The 24,385-nt window shown below is 45.2% G+C and overlaps 1 protein-coding gene across 1 annotated transcript in view; it reads left to right on the top strand.

Moving 5' to 3' along the window:
• Positions 1–24,385, top strand: part of ARHGAP23 (Rho GTPase activating protein 23) — a 109,789-nt gene that overhangs the window by 19,808 nt on the left and 65,596 nt on the right. The window contains exon 2 of the mRNA XM_054993346.1: positions 9,870–10,049. Coding sequence (XP_054849321.1) covers positions 9,870–10,049 — 180 coding nt within the window. The remainder of the gene's footprint in view (positions 1–9,869; positions 10,050–24,385) is intronic.

Genomic DNA, 24,385 nt, shown 5'->3' with positions numbered 1-24,385 from the left:
TTTCTAAAGAAAACTTGATGATGGAGTCAGAAAGCATGATTTTTTTAAAAAAAATCATAATCTAAAAACTTTCTTGACTGTGAGCTCCTGCAGCTATTGGTTGAACAGCTGTGATGAGCAGCTGATTGCTCCGGGTCAGTGTTAGGATTTCACAAGAGTTCACAAAAGTTTGACTTGGGACAGTATAGGGAAACTGCACAGAGGGGAGGATCTGTGTGCTGCTGTAAGGACTGGAGAAAGGGGGAACAATTACTATGTGCTAGAAAGCTGAATAAGTAGGAACAGTCTAGGAGGTAACAGGGAACCTAAGTTATGCAGGAATCCAGTAGCTCCTTAAAGACTGTTTATTTCAGCATGAGCTTTTGTGAGTCAGACCTCTCTTCCTCTGATCATCTAAGCGTGTGAGCTGTGGCTCAGCAAAGCTCATGCTGAAATAAATGTTGTTAGTCTTTAGGGTGGTACCAAACTACTGGCTAATTTTGCTCCAGTACATCAACATGGCTCTCCCTAGCGAATCTCAGGTTTCTGAAGACAAGAAGGGTGGCAAGAATGAAGACCTGGGGCAAGAAAGGGCAGAGAAACTCAGAAAATTCAGCATCAAGGAGAAAGGGGGTGGGTCTGGGAGAAAAACATGCCATGGGGTGTCAGGACAAGAGGCATGACAAGTTATTGGCAAGCAAGAGTCAGCACGAGGTAGTGGTTTGAGAGTCAGACTAGGGTCTGGGAGACCCGGGTTCAAATCCTGAATTCAGCCATGTAGATTTTGGGGTAACTGTAGGTCAGTCTCTTAGCCTAATTTATGTCAGAGGATTGTTGGGAGAGGAAAAAATGGGGAGGGGAGAGCAACGTGTGCTGTCCTGAGCTCCTTGGTGGGATAAAAACATGCTAGAGGGAAGCCAAGGGTGGGCAGGCAGAGGGAGCGTCTATGATTGATGGGGAATGTGAACATGCTGAATTTCACACCTTGATTTGAACCAAATCTTTGTCTGGAAGACTTTAGTGCTCCTGAGAAGGTATGCCTAATAAATGTACTTGAGGCCTAACTAGATATCTCTGGGCAAAACATGACGTGACAAGGGAAATAAAGCTGCGTTCCATACCTTTTGTCTCCTTTCCTGAAAAGTCTGATATTAGCACAGTGCGTACGTAATATGATATCATTTACACTGTGTGTTTCCCCTCCTTACATTTTAAGTTTTGGATGCACAGCGCATTGGCAGCGTTTTGAGATGTAATGAGGACGAGGAGAGAAACTCAGAGCAGTGGGAGAGCCATGTAACATCTAGTTCCATCCACCTTCCTGTTGTGTTCAGGAGCAGTGCTGAGTTTAACATATGCTACCATTATACTAAAATGACAAAGAAAGTCCCAACCCCCCTCTCAGAAACAGGCACACGCACAGAACCCCAGCACTGCCTGAAGAAAAAAGAGCTGAGGGAAGCCACCAGTATCCATCTCTTTGTCACGTGGAAGCATTGATCGAGGCCCCGGGGCAGCTGGCGCTAGAATGATATCGAGAGAGATTAATCTCGTGAATATGAGGCACCCTCATTTGCATCCTGATCCAAACGTGGGGAGGCTTTGTGGCGGAAAGATAAGGACTGTGTGCCGGCGGACCGTGAAGGGCCCTGGAGGAGTCTGGAGCAGATAGGCGTTTTGTCCCAGGACGAAACAGCTCGTATCTTCATTAACTCCTCTGGGTCCCCTGAGAAGGGCAGGAGGCACTGGCTGTGAGTCTGTGTTCGCCCGATTGATCTGCTTTTCCAGGCTGGTTTCAGAATATATTCATCTGGGAGACATGGCTAGTCTAATGCTTCAGGGGTTTTTGTGAGCGCCTGTGTTTGGGAGCCAGAGAGAAGAGGTGGGAGGGCACCCCATCACTTCAAAGCATCAGTTGCTGTACACCTGCTTGGAAGGAGTGGGTAATGCTAGCATTTGTGTTGCCAGTTTTGGAGCACAGGACAGCTTTTCCTCTTGAAGCAAGTAGCAGTCATCAGATCAGCTTTTTCATTGCATCTCTTCGCTGTTGTGCTTTGTCACACCAAGCATCACTTGGCGAACCACTAATCCTAAACCCCTCTTTGCCTTGTCTCTGTTCTCTCCTTCACGTCTTGCCCTTCCTGTGTGTGGCTTGGCTGTGTACTGTCAGGGTGCTGGGCCAGCCTTACAGCAGGATACACAGGTCATATACAGATGGCAGTGCCTGCAGTGAGCCCCCAGGAGAGGCTAGAGGAGATAATCCTGCACCTGGGCAGGCTGTAGAGTCCAGATGGAGCTTGGAGCCAAGCAGGCACACTTTTGAGTGCTCACAGCCTAGGCAAAGTCTCAGGTTAGCTTCGGATCCTGTGGTAAATTTCTGCAAATTGAAGAGTGAGTGATTTTTACTGATTCTCCCTTTGGAGCAGTGTCATGACTAAAAACTTAATTTTTTCCCCCTTGCAAGTTGATTTCTGGCAGATTTTCTTCTGCTAGGCTCCATTTTGAGACCTTGAGCATCAGGGTCCTTGCTTCTTCATGATCTCTTGCTCCTCTCTTCCCCGTGCCTCAAACTAGTCATCCCTGTCTTTTATGCATAATTAATTGAAAGCCGTCTTGGTGTCACTGCCCCTCATGCCTATGGTCTGTGCACCACAGGACAGGCTATGGGCACCACAGAACACAGGCAACTTGTGGCATGGAATGCAGCTGGCAGTGGCGTGCAGCAAAAGTCAGGCTGCTGTTCACAGTCTGTGGATTGCTAGAGTCCAAGGCCTCATGTACCCTTCCGACTCTGTTTCTGAGGTTTGGGAGATTAGCAGGGAAATCGGATTAGAGAGAGTACAAGAATAGGTGAATGGTTTGCTTTCTGGAGTTAAAGAATCTGCCAGCCTGACTGTGACACCCCTTTGCATCATGGCGATGAGCCCCTACCTCTGGAAGAGTGTGCCAGGGAGCCTCTTCTAGTCCAGCACACTAAGCGCCACTATAGCTGTTTCTCTTGTGGCGCTTGGGAGGCTGCAGGACTAGGAAGGTGATTGGGCAGCTGCAAGGCTTCTTTCCCACGGGGCACAACCCCCTTACGTGGGAATGCCTGGATGAAGGTTGAGGTGACTTTGGGGGGGTTGTAGCTGATGTTGTAAGAGATTTTAGCTGTTTTGTGAACTTCCCTTAGTTCCCTCCCCTGCATTATGTCACAAAACCTCACCAGGAGTGTTCGAAATTGTAATTTTCTTCTTTGTAGAAACATTACATTCACTTTTTTCCCATAGGGCAGGGCAGAAGGTACATTGCCGCCGGCCCCCCCCACCTGAAACTCTAGATGCTCTGTTTCTTTATGGTGAAGGTTACAAGTCAGCAATCTGACACATACATTTTTGAGACAGGGTTCAGAAGAGCAATAAAAGTGCATTTACCTGAATGTTAGTTACAGTTTGGAGGTAACATTGCTAAAGGCTACCCTGATCTTGTCAGATCTTGGAAACTAAGCAGGGGCAGCCCTAATTAGTACTTGGATGCAAGACCACCAAGGAGAGAAGGAGAGACAGGCAATGGCAAACCACCTCTGTATGCGTCTCTTGCCTTGAAAACCCCTTGGGGATGCCATAAGTTGTCTGTGACTTGACAGCATATTCCACCACCACCCCACCAGGTAAAATTTAGGAGCTGTCTTCTGATAAAATAAATCTTAATGTTATCTGGTTTAATTTATTACTAGATAATTTTGTGTTTTGAAGAAATGCTAATCATTCTGAAGGGGAAAGAACACTTGGATTTTTATACCATATCAGTCACCATTTTAGAAGAGGTGTTTCCTCAGTGTGTGTGTGAAGGGAGCATATAAGATGGCACCTGCAGTTTGTGGTAAAAGATAGTAGAATTCTAAAAAAATATTTGCTGCCTGATTTAGCGCCTATATGTGGTTCTGGTTGGACTAGGATCTAGGAGAGACAGGTTCATAATCTGTATGGAAGCTTGCTGGTTGACCATAGGCCAGTTATGCGCTCTCAACCTAACCTACTTCAGTTGTTGCTGAAAAGGATAAAATGGAAGGTAGGAGAATAATGTTGTAAGTTGCTTTGGGACCCTATTGGAAAGAACAGCAGGGTATACTACTACTACTACTACTACTACTACTACTACTACTACTACTACTACTACTACTACTACTACTACTACTACTGGTCATATTTTTAATCAGAAGGTTCTTTAAACTCATCAATTGATAGAATGAAACAAGCCATAGAAATGTGTATGCCTTGTGTCACTTGTGAATGCAGTCCAGGAATGTGGAAGGTCAGTGAGTATTCCAGACTGAATGACAGCAACAGGAATGGATGATTTGCTTGTGTGAAACTGTCATTGCGGTTCAAATGCCACAGATGGTGTTTGTGTGACCTTAAATGTAAGACTTTTCAGTGGAGGTAATTCAGCATTCAGTTATAGGCTAAAACAGAATGAGGAGGTGGAATTTGGGATTGTCCCACTTTAGGTTGCAGTATGTTCTTCCATGCTAAAAAAAATTCCACCCTTAGGAGGTAACCTAGAAGACAATGCTAAATCTGTCTCACTGATCTGCTTATTTACCACAAGCAGAGAGTTTATAATATGGGGAAATATTATAAAATATTACTCCACTCCCACTTGTAATCCGAAATGGTTCTATCCCCGCTCTTCTGTCTGCATATTGTGCTTTGTTAACAAACAGGTAAAGGCATTTAAATTTACTTGTTCATAATTTACCTTTGTGTTTGTTCACTTTATTAATATCCTTGAAAGTGATTGTTCATAATTTGAGCCACCCACTGATGTGGTTACACTGTTTGTATTACTGCATATTGTGCTTTAGCACAGTGGTTAAGTAGTTCGGCTGCGAATCAGCACTCTACTGGTTCAAATCCCACTACTGCCATGAGCTCAGCAGGTGGCCTTGGGTAAGCCACTCCTCTCAGCCCCAGCTCCACAGATGTATTGTGGGGATAATAATAATACAAACTTGTTCACCGCTCTGGGTGAGGCACTAATCTGTCTAGAAGAGTGGCATATAAGCTCAGTTGTTGTTGTTGTTGTTGTTGTTGTTGTTGTTGTTGTTGTTGTACATATTTATGTAGTCCGCATTTTTCACTGAGACTCAAGGCGGATTACACAATGTGAGTTAGTACAGTAAATTTCAAGGACATTTCCTTAAATGATGTCATAGGATATATAAATGCAAATTTGCAGAGATTTAAAACCAGCAGAAATCCAGGACAGAGTTGAAAGATTGCTGAAACAGAGCGAACGCAAGTGGCATACTTGGTTCTTCCTTCCTCATTTTATTTATTTACTTCATTTACACCTCACTCTTCTCCCAAAGTGACTTACACAATTCTTCCTTTCTCCATTTTATTCTTAAAACAGTCCTGTGTGGTAGGTTAGGCTGAGTAAGAGTGACTGGCCCAAAGTCACTCAGTGAACTTCATGGCAGAGTGGGAATTTGAACCTGGGCCTCTCAGGTCCTACTCTGAAACTCCAACCACTACACCATACCAGATCTACTCTGTGAGGCAAATTAGGCTGAGAGAGTGATTCCATGATCACCCAGTGAGCTTCCGTAGCAAAAAAGGGTGTTGAACCCAGATCTTCCCTATCCAAGTCCTGCACCCTACTGGTAATTCTAGCCCAACACTTGTAATGTTATACCACATTGGCTCTGCACAGTTACGTATAAAAGTTCTCAGACACTGAACTATGTACTTAATGATAGCGAATGTCCATGTGTGAATTGGTCTTCCAGGATCTTAGAAGCAGTGTAATGTTTTGTTTTGTTTTATGCATTTTATTCCTTCTTTAATCATGCTTTTGCTGAGTAGTACACCACAACTGTCTTTATGACAAAATATAGGAAGGAACCCTTTCTACACTGAGTTGCTTGTTGAGGAATCTCTGAACATCTGCCATGAAACCTAGGGGTGATGTTGAGAGTTTTAGTAGTGTTGAGGGTGTTGCATTAGCCATGCCCGATACTGGCCAGGCCTGTTGAGTGTCACTATTGCCTCCTGTGTGCAGAATGTATTCTCTAGAGCACACTTGTCATTCCTATGCAACTGTGCATTGCAGGAGAAGATTGGTAGCGATAGGCAAGCTGTCCTTCAGGGAAGTTTTGCCTCATTTCAGAATTTTTTCTCATTAAAAGACCCTTTTAAGCTCACAAAGAATTCAGAATCCATTTAGAAAACCATCAGTGTAGGGTGATGAAACAGCTACTACAGAGAGCATGTTGTATGGTGTGTTTGTTTTGTTTGTGTGTTTTCTGCAGGTCAAGAGAGTGCATGAGGTTGGTTCTGCCCTGGGTTTTGTGCCTGCTTACTCTTAGGGTCGTGGGGAGCGCAACCCTAGCAAGAGGATTGCACTCAAGGAGCAAAGTTGAGATTCTGACAGAAAGGTTGCCTTCAGTGCAGATAAAATCTCTCTTTGCCTGGCATTCTGCGCTGTGATTCAAGGCAAGAACACAAGAGAAGAGGAGGTTTCTGGGACTGTTTTGCACAGCAAGGAGCCCCTGTGGCTATATAATTGCTAAGTGGAATTATATAATACGTTGGCTTGTCTGGTGCACTGCCTTTTGGCAGCTCTTTGAAGCATTCCATTAACTGGGGCTTTACCTTCCGTTGCGTGCAAGAAGGTTGAATTCCTGCCTCTTCCACCCTTTCACTGGTACTAATGCAAAGCAAGAGCTTGGAGAGTCAGGCTTCGTCCGACAGGTGTGTGAAAACACAGCGAGTGGCCCAAGAATGCAGAGGAGTAGCATCTACATACACTCATTCTTGCATTTCTCAATGCTGCTGCTGCCGCCATAACTCCCACCCCTTTTTTTCCATCACGGTTTGCACAAAAGCGTACCATGGCAAAACGGGCAGGCCTCCTGCCCCTTAATTGTGCTCAGCTGGGGCAAAGAAATGGTGCAGAGCTGTCTTGTGCCATTTTGAAAGTGGAGCTTAGCTCTTGCCTCTTCCTGCCTTTGTAGTGGCTGCAGGAGAATCGTCTAGACAGTTGTCCCACCTGCAACCATCCACGTGTCTCCTGTAAGCTGGAAGTAAAACTAGTTATTTTTTCCCCTGGATTAAAGGGAAAGGCCTTGGGGACACCATGAATTGTGCTGAGAATGAGCAGAGTGTTGTGTGGACATTCCTGTTTTAATTTGGGGCTTCCTGCATTCTGTGCAGTGGAAAATCCCCATATGGAAGCATCCTTGGTGGCATTGATGGGCTAGTGGATTAGGCTGCTAGACTTTGAGGGTCTGGGTTCCCACCCATTGTTTCCTCCCACATGACTGGGCAGCCAAAGATTTGATTGTGTTCCATCAGTAAATGCATCACATTGGCTGTGGCCTGCTTTGGACTTTTGATCCTTTGCCCTCCTGGAACCCTTGATTCTTCACTTCTTTCTGTCCAAAAGCATACCATTTCTCCAAAGCCCAGTGTGTGTCTGGGTGTGTCCCTCCTTACTTCCAAGTTTTTAACTTTCCCCACTGAAGCTGTGTTGGCGAACTGTGTTCTGCCTCTGACCACTTCACAGCAGCTACAGCTAGAATAGGCAGATGGTTTCAGGTAGGTGGCTGTGTTGGTCAGCAGTAGAATAGCAGGATTTGAGTCCAGTGGCACCTTAGAGACCAACAGATGTTCAGGGAGTAAGCTTTCGAGAGTCAGAACTCTTCAGATATATGCAGATGAATACTGTTAGCCCACTATCAATGTCAAACAGCTAAAAATGTCCAGCTATTCATATTATAGTAAGAGCTGAGCATACTTTGTGGAAAAACAGAAACTGGTGTTGGGATTAGAACTAGCAGGTTTCTAGTCCTCAGGGCTGCAAATCTAAATTTGAAAATGTGTGGGCAATGAGAAGTGAAACACTGGAATCTTGAGCAGGCTTTCCAAGGGATAAGACTTTGGTGTCTGCCTCAAATAATGGAAATTATGGTAAATGAACATCTCTGTGTGAATGTGCTTACCTTGCATACTTTATATGGATTACTGAATCCCTCCTTCCTTTGTGCAGGTTTTTTTAAAAGGGCAAATACTATTCTGCAGCAGTGAATCAAATTATACCTTGAGGTCCTACTTGCTCCCACATAGTTCATTGCATGGCCGAAAGCAATTGAAAACCATCTGGTTTCGTGCTGGCGAGACGAAATGGTGCATAATTCCCTTCCAAAGTATAGAGTGTCATGTTGCAATCCTCGGGCATCCCACGAGGTTGGCAGGAGGGGAGAGAGACGTGGAGCACTTTCAAATTACATGTCCAACTTGATAGTTGCATTCTTTTGGTTTACCAACAGAATGTGGTTACAGGGTAGCTCCCGTGTAGACTTGCTGTGTTGACGCCTTACCTTCTGGTGGAGAGCCTCTCTCTTCCTCTCCCTCTCCCTCTCCCTCTCTTTCTGTTTGTTTGCAATCAGAATTGGAGATGTAAGCTGAAACGATCATTTACCAAGTGTTGTCCGTATTGAAATCTTCCTGTGTTTGTCAGTGGCAAACAGCTTTTGGACCTGGCAAAGCCCTGGATGGCTGCCTCAACCCTCTGCAGTCAACACGGATGCATCCCCCACCCCCACCCCCACCTCACAACTTTGGGCTCATTCTCCTCATTCTAGTGTCTCCCACCAGTCAGTAAGGCCCTTCTTCCAGAGAAAACAGGAAAGGAAGGTCTCAGTAGTTGCCAAGCAGCCTTGAAATATCACTCTTCTTTTGTTGTTTCTTTCCATCTTTCAGACACTTGTATTGAAATGAATGTAGAAAAATATTGTTCTCCTGTTGGATAGTGATGTAATACTGAATTATGTGTTTTTGGTTTTCTTACATTGGCTGAGTGGTACTATTTTAGCTGCATTAAGCCCCTTCTGCAGGAATAAATTTGCAAGGGTTTGCGCAATGTCTGTCTTTTTAAGCTCTTTTTCATTGTTCCTGGCACTTTTAGGGAAGGACTGCTGATTTTATTTTGTTTTTAATAACTAAAAATATTTCTAGCTTAATGGTCTCCTTGAAATCCTCTGATGGTCATTTGGTGCTTCCCCTGAGGACAGGCGGAGGGTTTGTGTGGAAACGCCACCGTCTCTCTGGCAGTCTCACCTCTTCTTTTTGTCTGTGGTAGTGGGGGTGGGGATGTAGGCAAGATGGTCTGCACTGGAACCAGTTGCTGAGGTGTTCTCCAGCCAGCTGTTAGATCTCATGCAGGCAGGAGATTCTGTTTGGTTAACCAGGGAGACGCAGAAGCAGCCCAAGCGTCTAGTAATTACACCTTGCCCAGCCAATCAGAAGTTCTGTACTGCCTGCCAATCACAAGGGCTGACATTCTTCCGTTTGGTGCCCCAGGAGGGATCTAACTGACCTTGGGAATTGACTAGTTCTGCAGGCCAACCATAGATTTAAGAGTGCTGAATTTGAACATGTGTGTTTTATGCTGAGTGAGACTATCAATTCACCTAGCCTAGGATTGTCTAGTCTGGCTGGCAGCAGCACCCCAAGGTTTCGGGTCTTTCCCAACACCTGCAACCAGAGATTCTTATCTGGAGGTGCTGTTTGCATGCCAAGCAGGTGTTCTGCCACTGAGCCACCATCCCTTCTCTTGGTATAATGGAGGTGTGCTTGTTTCTTCTCTACAGTCTCTAGTCAAAACATTTTTTGAAGTACTGCAAAAATATGCAACTTCCATTTACTAAATGCGGCAGGTTGGTACCAAAGGCTCCCCTTCCACTAATAATGGGGTTTCCTTCTGGCACAGCCAAGTACCCTTCATTTTGGTCTCTATAAAAGCTGTGTTTTTGTAGTGCACGTGCGCATGTGCACGCAAGCTTTTATCCTGCTTTAGACTTCAGCAGGAACTTATCATTTTCTTTTGCTTCTGTTTCTCAACAGCCGAAGCTGGGCCGAAGAGATGGTCCGGCGACGAATGCCAACACTCCCCCTGTGGAGTCCTTCCCTTGGGTGGGGCCAAAGACGGTGGTGCTGCGCAAGAACTTGCAGGGGGGTTATGGCTTCACCCTCCGGCATTTCATCGTATACCCCCCAGAGTCAGCGGTTCATTCCAACGTGAAGGTAACAGCGTGTAAAATTTTTAGGGTCCCTTTTTCTGTTATGCTTGTGGTAAGGAAGAACCTGCAGTGCGGCCTTTTGCATGGGGGAAAGATCAGAAGCCCTTGCTACATGAGAGTAACCCAGTTTTGTGCTGTGGATTCATTGGTATGTGATACCCCACTTCACTAGGTGAAGACTTCATTTTCTCTGTCATGTCTTTGTTCGTGGGTCTGTTTTTAACTTTTGATAGATGTAGTAGTTTTATGCTGCGTTTTTATGACACACACCCCTTTGATCCTCATAAATTTGCTGAGCTTTTGTGGGTTTTTTAGCCTTGTGCCACTGGCAGCAAATTCCACAGGTTTGCTACAAAGGGCTCCGAGCAAACTTGGAAACCAATTTTATAGCTTGTTTTGATTTATTACTTGTCAGCCTTCAGGGTATTTTTTTCTCTTTTGAAAAGGAGAATTTTCATTGACTTCACCATGTTTCTCCCAGGAGCTGTCCCAGCACATAAGTATTTCTAATCTCATTGGCGATCTCTAAGCAGACAAAAGACCATTTTTGTTCTCCCCTAGTCTGACTAGTTTTTTGAGAATACAAAAACAGTTGTGGTTAGATCTGGGATCCTTTATCATTTGGTCAGCGTGGTTCTATTATGGGGACTGCTTGGCCCAGCCTGCCTTCTTGAGGCAGGATTATGGAGGCAGATCATCGAACTGTTTGGTGACATTGCTGTAGACTGGTTTCACTTCATGCCAACAAAAATATAGGAGATGCATTGGGGCTTATGAACTAGGTTAAGTTCCAATTTGCCAAGTGTCCTGGTTAAAATGCTGGTAACAATCACCACCCTCACAAGAGATGGCAGCTACCTGGAGCAGAGGATGTGATGTTCAGGCAGTCTGAGTTCCAAAAGAAGTTCACATACTGATTCTACTTCAGGCCCATGAAAGAGGCAGAAATGGTTGATATCAAAGAACTTGGAAATAATTACTGAGGAACTGGATAGTAAACAAACATTAGCTTGGATCCATCGGCAGATTTCTACGATGGATGGGGGGATGATTTTTGCTGATTTCCCCCCACCCGCTGTAGACCTCTGACTCCAACCTCCAACTGGGGTCCAACTGGGAGCAGCATTGTAGGAGGCATTTTGGATGGCCACGGACTGCTGTTGGAAATCCTTTCGGTTCATGCCATTGTCTTACTAACTGCTGATCTCTTTAATGTGTGAACAACAGCTGAACATAGATCCAGAGACCTGAAGGAGAATGAGGCAGGAGTGAGTTGTGGAGGAATAGGAGATGCCCAGATGGAGGGAGTACAACAAAGTTGTGTGTCAGTCATGATTAACTCTCACTGCTGACCACCGGTTCCCAGGATGAGTATTTTGGTTTGTGATCTTTTAGCCTGTCTGCTGTTATGTCTTCGAACCTGCCATTGTCGGACTTAAAATATGCAAAAGTCCCCCTAAAAATCCTAAGCTGTGAAGATATCACACAAGTGCACCTGTCAGAAAACCTGGATAGGCTGTTGCAGTCTTGTTGAGTGCACACTGATGACTGGTTCTCATATGCCAGAGAATGCTGTGTTTTTACCTAGCAAGTTTTAAGGGACATTCTGGCTTTGAGTTGTCATGCTAAGATCAAGTGGTGGGTGTCTTTCCAAATAGCTGATCTAGAGGAAGGGAGGTAACTGTTGGATGTAGTTTTTTTTTTAAGGGAAACTTTCACTTTAGGCTCTGTAAACACAGACAGCTGATGGAGAAGAAAGCAAAGGATACCTTTCAGAGGTGTAGAAAGCCATGCATTTGTTTTCAAAGTGAGTTTGGATCTCTTTCCAAGACCAGATGATGGAGGTGTAAACATTATCCAAGGCTTGGCATGATACCTGTTTTTATCCCATCTTTCTCCCAAGAAGGTCAGGACAACATATGTGGCTCCCCTTCATTTTATCCCTGCAACACCCCTGTGAGGTAGGTTTTACTGATGGAGACTCACTGGCCAAAGGCCACCCAGTTGGCCAACATGAGGATTTAAATCTGAATCTATAAGGCCTACACTGCCACTCTGTCATGCTGGCTCTAGCAGACTGTCTGTGCCCAACAACACCTCTGATTTCTCTCTCTTTCCTCCCTCTCATTTTCATTCTCCATGTATATCCCTATGCAAATAAGAACTGGGTTGATTGGATGAGGAGGCAAAATATTTGGTGGTCTGTTTCTCGCTGAGGTTGTACCGCTGTGCCTAAATTCTACCATTTTAGACTGCGGGCAGTGTATTGGGGTGAAGGATTTCCTCACCTGAAATGTATGGAATTTTTAATTCTATTTTTTATGACGGGTAATTCAGTACATGAGCCCATCCCCTCAGTTGCAGTTAGAGACATAAAACATTGAACAATAAGGATTTGTTTATTATTTATATATTGCTGTAAATATTTTCCAGAACATGGGATCATTTTTGTCGGTGGAATGTGTGTTTTCCAGTACCGGCATTACAGTTAATTGTCTATACACATGATGGACACTGGAGCATGTGAATGTTTCTTAACAAAAATTGGTTGCAGAGCTGATAATACATTTATATGATAACATGAGTAGTCGTTTGAGGGCCGGCATGGAGTAGTGATTAGAGTGTCAGAGAGAATCTGGGAGACCCAGGTTCAAATCTCCTCTCTGCCATGGAAACTTGTGGAGTGACCTTGGGCCAGCAACACACATTGGGCCTGAACTACCTTACAGGGTTGTTGTGAGGATAAAATGAAGAAGGGGAGAATGAAGTATGCTATATACTGCAAGGATCTGTGGTGAATTTTCCAGGTAAAAAGGACATGTCTTCCCTCTCTTTGGGCTTCAGCCACAGCAGGCTGAGAAGTGACTGAACTCTTCTTTACTCAGCCTCTTGGATGCTTTGATGGGAAGACAATACTCTTCATGGCCTCTGATTGTTGTTCTGCCTTAGTCGCTCCCACTTTTAAGTTGTAAAATCTACAGCCTGGCTGAACAGGGTCATATTTATTTGCTTGTTTGTTTATTTAGTACAATTTTACATACGCTCCTTCCTACAAGTACCTTGGTGCAGTGAGCATCCATCACCCTTCCTCCATTTTCCTCTCACAACGACTCTTTGAAGTTGGGTTAGGCTGAGAAAAAGAGAGAGACTCATTGTCCCGAGGTCACGCAGCATGCTTTGAGACTGAATGGGAATTTGAACCCAGGTCTCCAAGGTCCTATTCTAGCACTGTGACCATTACACAACTATACTATATCTGAAGAAGGGAGCTTTGACTCTTGAAAACTTATACCCTGAAAATCTTGTGGGTCTCTAAGGTGCCGCTGGATTCAAGTCTTGCCACTATACCATACTGGCTGACGGCACTAAACATGTCCCTTACATCTCAACTGGAAATTTCATCATAATACTCCTTGTCACCGGCCTGCCACTGCAGGGCTTCCTCCATCTTGGGAAGCCAGACCTCGCTTTCTCACCCTCCATGCCCCACGTTCAGTTCCAACTGCTAAGAGCTATTTGCTGACACTCCATTCCATTCAGATGAAGTATTTGGCCTGGAAGCGCTGTCTCTGCAAGAGAGAGAGAGAGAGGGAGAGCCTTCCGGCCCTCACAAACCAAAAGCCTACCCCCTCCCCTTTTGCTTTTCTCATTTCAGAAGGGGAAAGTGAATCCTTTGCCAGATGAGTTCAAAGGCACTGGAGTATGGGAGGGGTGAGAGAGGGGCTTGGGGGTTGTATTAAAACCCTTTGCTGTCTGTCCTTTTTTCTGCAGCATCAGCTTCATCCGGACAAAAGGGTGACTGTTGTATTCTACCATTTGGACAAAAGACTGTGTGTGTCCCCTCCCTCCCTCCCCCTCTCCCAGTTTGGACAGGGAAGTCCAAGGGTTGGCTGCTGCCTGTGGTTCATTTCTCCACTTCTCAATCAAATTTTCTTCCTTTCTGTGGTGGGATTTCTCCAACTTTGAAATGCTTAAGAGAAGTTTGGTGTGTGAGTGCTTGTGTTGGCTGGGATGAAAGAGCTGGGGTCAGTTGCAAGCAGACAACTTTAAGCAGAGACAGGATTGGGGTCCCAAGTCCAAAAGTCCAGACAGTGGGCAGGTTTGAAGAGATCATCCATTGAGGGTAGGAGAGCAAAGGCAGCAGTAGACCGTGGCAGTCTGGAGTTATCTTGGGAGTTTGGAGGTATCTTGAGAAGAGCATTGTCATGTAGCGATTAGAGGGTCGGACTGGGATCTGGGAGACCCGAGTTTGAATCCCCACTCTTCCATGAGAACTTGCAGGGTGATCATGGGCTAGTCACTTTCTCGCCATCTAACCTACCTTGCAGAGCTATTGGGAGGATAAAATGTGGAGGAGAGAAAAATGTAAGCTACTTTGGTGAGAAAGGTAGATTATAAGTGAAATCTCTCTATATAAAGACAAGTGTCCTGACTGACTCATCAGTGCCCAGCCCAAACCCCTGGACCTATTTTTTATTTTTTTTATTTTTATTTTTTCAATTTATATACCGCCCATCCCCAGGGGCTCTGGGCGGTGAACAGTTAAAATTGATAAAAACAAGAACTAAAATCAATATACAAATAATAAAACAAATTAACAAAGTGCAGTGGTGGGGAGAACCCTCCCCCACCCCAAAGGTGGGAGGCCGACATGGCACTGCCCCCTTCAATCACCGAATGCCTGGCGGAACAGCTCTGTCTTACAGGCCTGGCGGAACGATAATATGTCCCGCTGGGCCCGGGTTTCCATTGACAGAGCGTTCCACCAGGCTGGGACCACGACTGAAAAGGCCCTGGCCCTGGTTGAAGCGAGGCAGGCTTCCTTAGGGCCGGGGACCACAAGTAAATATTCACTGATCGAAGCGATCTCTGGGGAACGTACAGGGAGAGGCGGTCCCGAAGATATGCTGGTCCCAACCCGCTCAGGGCTTTAAAGGTAAGAACCAACACTTTGAACCTGATTCGGAATTCAACCGGAAGCCAGTGCAGCTGGCGCAGGACAGGTGTGATGTGTGACTGGTAAGGTATACCAGTCAGGACCCGTGCCACCGCATTCTGGACCAGTTGTAGTTTCCGGATCAGGCCCAGGGGTAGCCCAGCGTAGAGTGGGTTACAGTAATCTAGCCTGGAGGTGACCGTTGCATGGATCACTGTAGCCAGGTCCTGGGGCGTCAGGTAGGGGGCAAGTTGCCTGATCTGACAAAGATGGAAAAATGCAGACTTGGCAACCGCCGTGACTTGGGCCTCCATCGATAGGGAGGCATCCAGGAGCACACCCAGACTCTTTACCACTGGCAAAGTTGCCAGTGGTGTCCCATCCAGGGCAGGGAGCTGGATCCCAACATCTGGCAGCCCCGTCCCAGCTGCAGGACCTCCGTCTTCACTGGGTTCAATTTCAGCCTGCTCTGTTTCAACCATGCCGTCACAGCCTCCAAAGCTCTGGCCAGATTGTCTGGGGCCGTGTCTGGCCGGCCGTCCATCAACAGAAAAAGTTGGGTGTCATCCTAGAAACGTGAAATTTGGGGAGAACGTTCCTTTCGTGATGTAGAGCTCACTAAGAAGGGATTTTAAGAAATTCGCCCCCTAAGGGGGTAAAAGGCGGTGAAATGTGTTTTCCTATAGGGATACAGCTTCCCTGTGTGGCTGGCAGGGTGCTCCTCCCACCCCGCCAACTGCTACTCTTCCCTGAGGTCATTTGCATATGTGACCTGATTGGCCATCTCCCCAACATTCTAAAGAGAATCAATCAATCAATCAATCAATCAATCAATCAATCAATCAATCAATCAATCAATCAATCAATCAATCAATCAATCAATCAATCAATCAATCAGTTACCTTTATTGGCATTAAAAATAATAATAGTCTACAATCAGAGATAGGGACAATCAGAGATAGGGATAGGCAGAAGCATAAGCATAAACAAGCAATTAGTAACAGTTAATAATAAAATTAATAAACATTCAGCAATCAAGTGCGGCTATATGCTTGGATTTAACTTTATAAACTTCTGCTAAAAATTTTGCAACACTTAAAGTAACACAAGGGTTACGATCTTCTAAAAGGTAAACTAAAATTCCTCCTTTAATAGAATTATACTGAAGGTATAAAGTCATCAGTATACATAACATTTTGCTTAATAGACAGAAAACAGGAACATGAAATCAAAATATAGACAGAGATGAATGTGAAAAAATGCAGCTATTTCCCCCTCCTTTTTTTTTTTTAGGAATAACAGGTTCCCCAAAGCAACTTATGGGAATGCAGACCTAACAGATATGACAATTGAAGTTCAATTGAATGTTGTTCAAGGAGGCAGTTCTCTGTTATGCTGAATCCAGGCATGATGGAGGGGGCCTGCCTGCTTTCCCTCTCTAGAAGGAGGGGGAGGATCTCAGCTCGGGCTGCATCCACATATGATGGCGAGGTGCCTGGCTTTGTTTGTTCTTCCTATTGAACATATATCTTTACCCTTCGCTGTTCTCATCTTCTCAAGGCAGTAGTACATGCTCAGTTGCCAGATCAAGGAGACATAAAATCTAGGAGCAAAACTGGTATTGGGATTTCAGCAGGCTTGCTTTTATCTTCCCCAGCTTCAGGGCAAGGGGTAGAAGCTTCAGCAGGGTGTGGCACCAGATCCTGGGGGCTGGGTTTCGGTGGTGGTGATTCATCTGGGAGGGAACCAAGGAGCAATGGGCTTTGCTGTGTGCCAGGCTTTCTCTGGCAGATGTTGCCTGATGACTTCACCGCCTCCTTGTGCCCTGTGGGGAGACAGGCACAGTAGGTTACCTCACGTGCACAGAGGGAGGGTAGGGGAAGAAGCCTGTCGCCAAAAGAGAGAGGAGGAGATGTCTCATCAGGCAGGTGGGTGGAAAAAAGATGTTGACTCGAGGGTATGTCCCCCAGCCCTGGGTGCGCCACCGTTTCCGGCTCCTAATTTTATTCACTTATTCTAATTTTTTAATTAAATCCTGACGGTCAGCTAAAATGACATGCAAGGGAACTATTACCCAAGCTTAAAAGCACACTTAAAATTCAATGGAAGGAATAAAACAATTTAAAATCGCAGATAAGAAAAACAAAAGACAAACCACATTAACCGTTTAAACCACCCATCTTTCTGAGCAGGAAAGTCTGAACCAGCCTCCTAAGTACACTCAAGTGAGCTGGCAGTACAAGCCTTTCTAGACAGAAAGGGCCTGGCTCTTTACCATTGTAATCTTTATCTCCAGTGGTGGCAATACACAGTGATCAGAACCACAGCTGGCGATTTAAAAGCTGGGGGGAGGATTGGACATGGGATAAGGCATTCCTCCATGAACCTTGCCTCTGAGACTCTGCATAGGCATTTTCGCGGTCCTCTCTCTCCAGTGCGTCATTTTATGACAGGAGTAGGCAGAAAGTAGACCCTGGGTCTGCTGGTGTACCATTGGTCAGTTTCAAGTCAATCACTTAGCATCTGCTGGTAGCTGAGATTCTTGCAAAGAATGCTGTATTAGGTGCATCTCAGTCTGATCCTGCAAAACGTCTTATGTTCTTAAATCAGCACTGCCGTTTCAGGGTTGCTTAACCCAGATTAATTCAGATTTAAAAGATCCAGATTGCACTTTTGCTTCGTTGTTTCTTTGGCTTTGTAAGTTTAAAACAGATCAGTGAACTGCGGGGAACCTTTTTGCAAAAGCATAAGCATTCGAGAACCACAGTCCTCTTTGTCAGATGCATGGAGGGTATGAAGAAACTGGTCATATATATATAGATGGTGAGGGGAGGGGTGAAGTAGATGCAATCAGTAGCTTCTGATAATGAGATCAGTTTGCTTCTGATAATGAAATCAGTTACTTTTGATAATGAGATAACCATTCAGAGTTTCTATTCAATCCAAGTCTGACTGAGTCAAATTTACATACGAATTCCAGTTCAGCTGCTTCCCACTGGATTTTGTTTTTGAAAGGTTTCTGTTGAACTATGGTGATCTTTAAATCCTTGATGGAATGTCCTGGTAGATTGAAGTTTTCTCCCTCTGGTTTCTCCCCTCACCACCTATATATATCTGACCAGTTTCTTCATACCCCCCATGCATCTGATGAAGAGAACTGTGATTCTCGAAAGCTTATGTTGTAGTAAAGTTGGTTAGTCTTAAAGGTGCTACTGGACTCTTTTCTATGTTGCTACTACAGACTAACACAGCTAACTCCTCTGAATCTTTTTGCAAAAGGAGACTTTTCATAATAGCTCACCTCTCATTTATGGGTTGTGAACACAGATGAAGCCGCTTGAAATCCTTCTCCCTGTTGGTTTGTTTGTGCAGCAAATTGCAAACACTAGGCAGATCAGAGGATTCTCTTTATGTCACCATAATTCTCCCCACCTCACCTGCCAATCAGGCTGTGTGGAATTTGGTGGTGGCAACAGCTCCTAGTGGGAACTTGTGAGAGGATCTGCAGAAAATTGTGGCTCCCATGCAAAAAAAGGGCGGCCTGGTTCCCAGCAAGATGCCGAAGAACAGACTGCAGGAAACAAATGAGATTCAGGGTCAAGAGCTGGGAAGGCAGCCTGGCTCAAACAACCAACAGAAACCCGGACCCTAGCCAGGATTGGGTGGAGTCAGAATCTCAGCTGTGCTGCCTGTCCAGGTTGCAGGAAGTGGGGGTCAAGGGAAAGTCAAGAGGTAGGTCAACCAGGAAAGACCTACGTATACAGCGGCCAGATGGGCTGTTGCTTCAGCAAAGGTCTGAGCTTAACTCAGAAGACTGTATCTTCAGGAAGGTCATTATTGTCCAACCAGAGGAGGTGTGAGTAAGGCTAGCCATGCAGGTCTGAAAGGGAGCACGTGCTCTTGGAAGGCGCTTCTCAGTGGCTGTAGCTGCTAGAGTCAAATGAGCCAGCAGAATATTTCCAGAGGGCAGGTTGAAAGATGGAGGTCTCTGCCTTCAAATAGGAAAGGGGATGGTGGGCTTGATCCTGAAACTCTGGAGTCAAGAACAGAAGCCACATAGTACTTTCTGTGATGGCCAACCAACATAACACAACAGAGTACACAAGCTTTTGAGCTCTCCCAAACTCTTCATCTAGCTGGATGTAAAAAACAACAGCAAAAGAGGGTGATGGAGAGAGGTTTCAGTCCATGATCTTGAAGGTCTCTTCTCTATGTCCTATGTAGAATCCAAAACCAAGAACAAAATCTGTGTGAGCAAAACCAAGAACAAAATCCGTGGGACCAATAAAATTGCCAGCTAGGTCTGCATAGATAAATGGATGCCTGGTAGAGCTGACATCAGGTTGCATCCTTGGGAAAAATAGACAGCTGAAAGTATCAAAAGCAAATGTTGATCAATTGGAGCTCCAACACTGAAGAAATCCTTTCAGTGTCTCTGAGAGTGGATGGAAACTTGGTAGTCATTAATTTAGCAATACTGAAGATTTTTAGTCACTGTGATAAGCACAGAGAGAATGAAAAGTAAAATGGGTAATAAACCCTAGTGGTGGGGGATGTCACATACTTACTAGCGGTTGTGCTGTTTAAAGAGCCCACTGGAAGTGGACACAAGGCAGGGATTTTGACAATCTCTTCTCTGATTCTGCAGACTTTGTTCCCATGATTGGGAGTGTAGGCAGAGGAGCAACTTTTGGAGAATTGCACGTAATGCCTCCAGTAGAGATCTGACTTGTAGGGGAAGACCATGTTTATAGGAATGGCTTTTTGTCAGTGAAGAATCAAGAAGAGCGAAGAGGCCATCTAATCTGCAAGACACAAAGGAGGTTGCTTAGTGGAAGAAACTATCAGGATGGCAGATTGTAACTGCTTACTTCTAGCCTAAGGAGGCTGGAGTGCTCTTGTATGTGCATGTGTTTTCTGAACTAAAGTGATGTATGGAAAGAGGACACAATAGAAGTATAGAAAAATATGATTAGTGTGGGGAGAGAGAAAGAGAGAGTAGACTGCATTCATTGTTTTCCTAAACATTAGAAATTAAGTCCAGCCTGTTAGCATTTGGACCAGGGCAAGCAATTTGTATTCTTCATGTAACACACAGTTAGTTGTGGGAGTGCATTGCTCTAAAAGTGTGTTGCTGGCCCCTGGCTTTGGGTAGTTTGAGGATATTGGAGAAATACATGGAGGATGGTCAAGAATGGATCCTCCATATGAGCATGAGTGGATGTAGAGCGCAAATTGCACAGAATGGCTTTATCTGGCCAGAATACTGAACTTGATAGATTTCTGCTCTGATCTGGGAATGCAGTGTTGATGTTTCTGTGGCCATCTATCCCATCCACCAGCAGACCAGACCATACACTCCAAGCCAGCACTAAAGAACTTTGCTGAAAAAACTTCTCTGGATGCGATGCGTGCTTCAGGGGAGATGACAACATTTCCCCCTGCAGAAGACCTGCAGATAGCACAAGTTCAGTTGTATGAGAGGTGTAGCCGATCGGGGCGGAAGGAAGCAGTTCTCTGCATGTCCCTACAGATCCTAGAAGAACTGCTGCGCTCCAAGCTAGTCTCTGCCTCAGTGGAAATGCTCAGAAACTCCAAACGTGGCTATATTTAGCACCTTAATTATCATCCAGGGCAAACGATGCCTCTGTGCGCATGGGGCTTGTATGTGATGGGCTGGAGGGACTGTCCTTGAGATTTTGCCTGGGCTGTGGCGTGATGTGAGTTGACATTGCTCAGAGGAAGAGGGCAGCAAGTTGGGACTGCAAAGGGTTTTTTTTTTGTTTTTAATTTAGTCTGTGTGACAGACAAGGTGACGTATCGATGTCGGGCCTGGGGAATCTCTCTTCCTCTCAGAAATGGTTTTCATGCTGCGGCTCCAGAACCGGCCGTTTGTAGGTATGAGCAGGGGAAAGAAATTGGAGTTCTTTAGGAGTCTCTGTAATAGGAAATTGGTGTGGATCCTACCACACCATCTGAAGAAGTCTTCCTTCTACAGAAGAGGCATTGAAACTGGAAGAAGCCTTCTTAAATGGGAGGAACTTCCTCCAGCCTATGGGTGGGAACTCGCCTTTTGTGTGCAGGCTTCATCATGACCCTATTTAACAATTTTCTCTTCTGTAATTTGTGCTCAAATAGGTGGGGCATGGAGTAAATGATCAAGATGGAAGGTACCAGGAACATGGGGCACAGGCCTTCCTTTCTTCCTTCCATTATTGAGATGTTTATATTCCAGTATGGGGGGCTTACAACATCATTCTCCCCACCTCCACTGTTTTATCCTCACAACAACCACCCTGTGAGGTGGGTTAAGCTGAGTGTGTGTGACTGGCCCAAGATCACCCAGCAAGTGTCCATGGCAGAGTAGGGATTTGAACCTGGGTCTCTCAGATCCTAGTCTGACACTCTAACCACTCCACCATGTGGTTTACCAGTGTTTACCTGCGTGTGTGGTGTGGTGGTCGTGGTTGGCCTTTTAGGTGCTATATCACAGTTGCCCTCTGCTTTGCTCTCTGTTCATGTGCGTGCAGATGATGATGGGAGAGAGTCTGCATGAGCACAGTCAGCCAAAAATGAGAGGTTACTGTGTCTGGTAGAGCTTGACCTGACCCTTATGAGCAATAGTTTATGCAGAGTGGTGATTTCCACAGTTTGGATCCCAAACAACAGTCATAACAAATGGTGACACAAGTACACGTTTGGATTCTAATAATGCTGGGGGGGAGGGCAGTTTTTTTTAACTTTGCACACCTATTCTTGTGTTTGCATTCAGTAGCACCAGTTGGTGGGCTCTGTTTTGCTCTCCCCAGAAAGCATTTTGCTGATGTGGCCTGGGGTTGTGTGTGTTAATCTCGTCTACCTTCCATTATTCTTCCTCATCAGATGTGGGTAGATGATGTAGCTCAATCAGACGGTTCTGCTGCTGTGGCTTCAGAGACAGATTCATTTGTGCATACAGGAAAGCAAACTGACGTACCTTACCCTTGAAAATGATCCAGAAACTGCAACTGGTGCACGACCCGTCAGCCTGATTATTACCAGGTCAGCCGTTGGGACAATATGACTCATATTCTAAGGTCTCTGCTTGGACTGCCTGTATGGTTCTCAGGTCTAACGGAAGGTGCTGGCACTAACTTTTAAAGCTCTTCATGACTTGGGGCTCACAGACTCGAAGGACTGCCCTCCCAACATGTTGCTATGCAGCAGCTTCACTCTTCCCAGCCTGTTTCAGTGGCTTTCCTATGCTTGTGGAGCAGCCTCCCAGAAGACATCAGGGGGATTTCTCTATGCCCGGCTTTCTGGTGAAAATAGAGTTATTTAGGGAACTTTTGCAGCAGTGGGAAGGGAACGTTTTCCTGTCTATAAACAGGCTGTTTTTTAGATTGTGATGTCGCCAGTTTATTATAATGCATTTCTCTTTTTTGTAACATTTCTTTGTTCTGCAAAATGCTCGTAGCATATGACACCAGAGGTTGCAATTTCATGTTTAGTCCTGACAAAGAGACATAAAGTTTCTAGGTACAAGATGAATCAAACGGACAGTTTGGTTAGATAAACAAGTGAACTCGGAGTTTGTGGTGTGAGCTCAAGAGATTACTAAAGTTGAGTGGGTTATCTCTACCCTTACATCAGTTGTTTGTCAACGTTCCTTTGTCTGTAAAAGTATATAGTATGTCCTGAAAATGTGAACAGCGTTTACAACTTGTCAGCCACCCATGCTGATAGCAGTTGTAGGTCCACAGCTATGAGACTTTTGTCTCTGTGTATCTGTCTCTTCGTGAATGTTTCGTTATTCTGAGCTTGCTCCTGTTCTCAAACAATTTTTTTTCACAGATCATTGTTGCATGTTCCTGTGTTAAAACTTGCCATTACAATTGCGTATTTGAATGTTGTTTGAATGTGTTTATTGCCTAATGTCTTTAATGTTGAAATATTTACTGTTTCGAATGTATGTTTCATTTATTGTTGATAGCCACCTTGGGTCCTAAGTTGTTGGAAAAAAGATGGTTGTATGCTGGGCTTCTTTTTGGAGGTACTCACCAGTATGGAATAGCATCACTTGGGGGGGGGTGCTTTAGCAAGTCCTGCTGGGGGGAAGGTGGAAACCAGTGCAACCATATATATGAGTACTGGCACCTTTTGTTTTTTTAAAAAAGCACTGGATGTATGGATATTTTAAATCATATATATAAAAGCCGAGCCATATTGGCGACCACTCACCTCTTATCCTGGTGCAGGCACACTGAGGGTGCGCCTGCACCAGGATAAAAGGTCAGTTGTTGGCTGGCAGGTCTCCAAGGGGCTGTGGAGCTAGTGGGGAGGCACAGCGCAGGGGAAGCCCGGCTCCCACGGCCTACTTGCTGTGTCCATGGCGGCTGTGGGGCTGTTGGAGGTCCATGCCGGATCTCTGTGCTGCTGGCAGCAGACCTCTGAGGGGCCGCAGAGCTGGCTGGGAGGCGCAGCGTGGGGGAACCCTGGCCTTCCCACCGCATCCAGGGTAGCTGCAGGGCCATCGGAGAGGTGTGCCTGTGTGGCCCTCCGAAAGCCCCGCTGCTGGAGCCCATTGCATTTATTTTCACAACGGGCTCTGTTGCTAGTTAATAATAAATTTAATTGATAACGTCTTCTTCTACTTTCCCAGACTATGGAAAGTCACAGCTCTTTGATTCTGTTCAGCAGGTTCAAAATTATGTCCTAGCTGACTGTTAATATAGCTTGGGAACAGTCTTGCAGTGGAAATATGACCGCATGATATGTCTGTACCACTTATCTTGTTTCTGCTTGGAGATCCTTCACAATGCTACATGTGCTTTTTTGTTCAGGACTAAAGATCTAATATTTGGCTTAGGTCCCAAACAAAGACATCTAGCACTGGTCACCATCTGATAAGGGATATTTCTGCTTTTACTATTAAAGAAAAATACAAGCTCAAGGTTTGGAAAAGCTTCCTTCTGCCATTCCTCAAGACCCCCTTTTTTGCCAATGAAGTTTTTTAAAAAAGATTTCAGAAGCAAATAAAAGCTTACAGTCCTGTGCATGTTTATCTTAAGATTTAGCCCCTTTGAACACAGTGGGACATTAAACAAAATTACAGTTCTACAGGAGCCTTGGAAGTAGCGATTTTAGTCATGTAGCTGCTGGTGCACTGAAGTGGTGATCTGGTTTGGCAGTCCTTCATGAAGCGGTCTATCCACCTGGCCTGTGTCCTTTTGCCCCAAATGCTGCAGCAACGGCAAACAGATTGCCGTTTCCTCCCGTAACAGCTGTGACACCTCCATTGGGGACTAATCTGAGCCAAAGAGTTGGAAAGGGCAGGCCTCCTTTGGCTGTGTGTCCTTTTGCAGAATCCTGTTTGCATAACAACTGGGATAGAGATGTCAGTTTCCTAACCTATCTTGCACTCA

This window comes from Eublepharis macularius, chromosome 12, assembly GCF_028583425.1.
Source record: "Eublepharis macularius isolate TG4126 chromosome 12, MPM_Emac_v1.0, whole genome shotgun sequence".
Classification (NCBI taxonomy): domain Eukaryota; kingdom Metazoa; phylum Chordata; class Lepidosauria; order Squamata; family Eublepharidae; genus Eublepharis; species Eublepharis macularius.
Note: the sequence above shows the minus strand (reverse complement) of the source record. Positions and strands in the feature narration are given on the sequence as shown.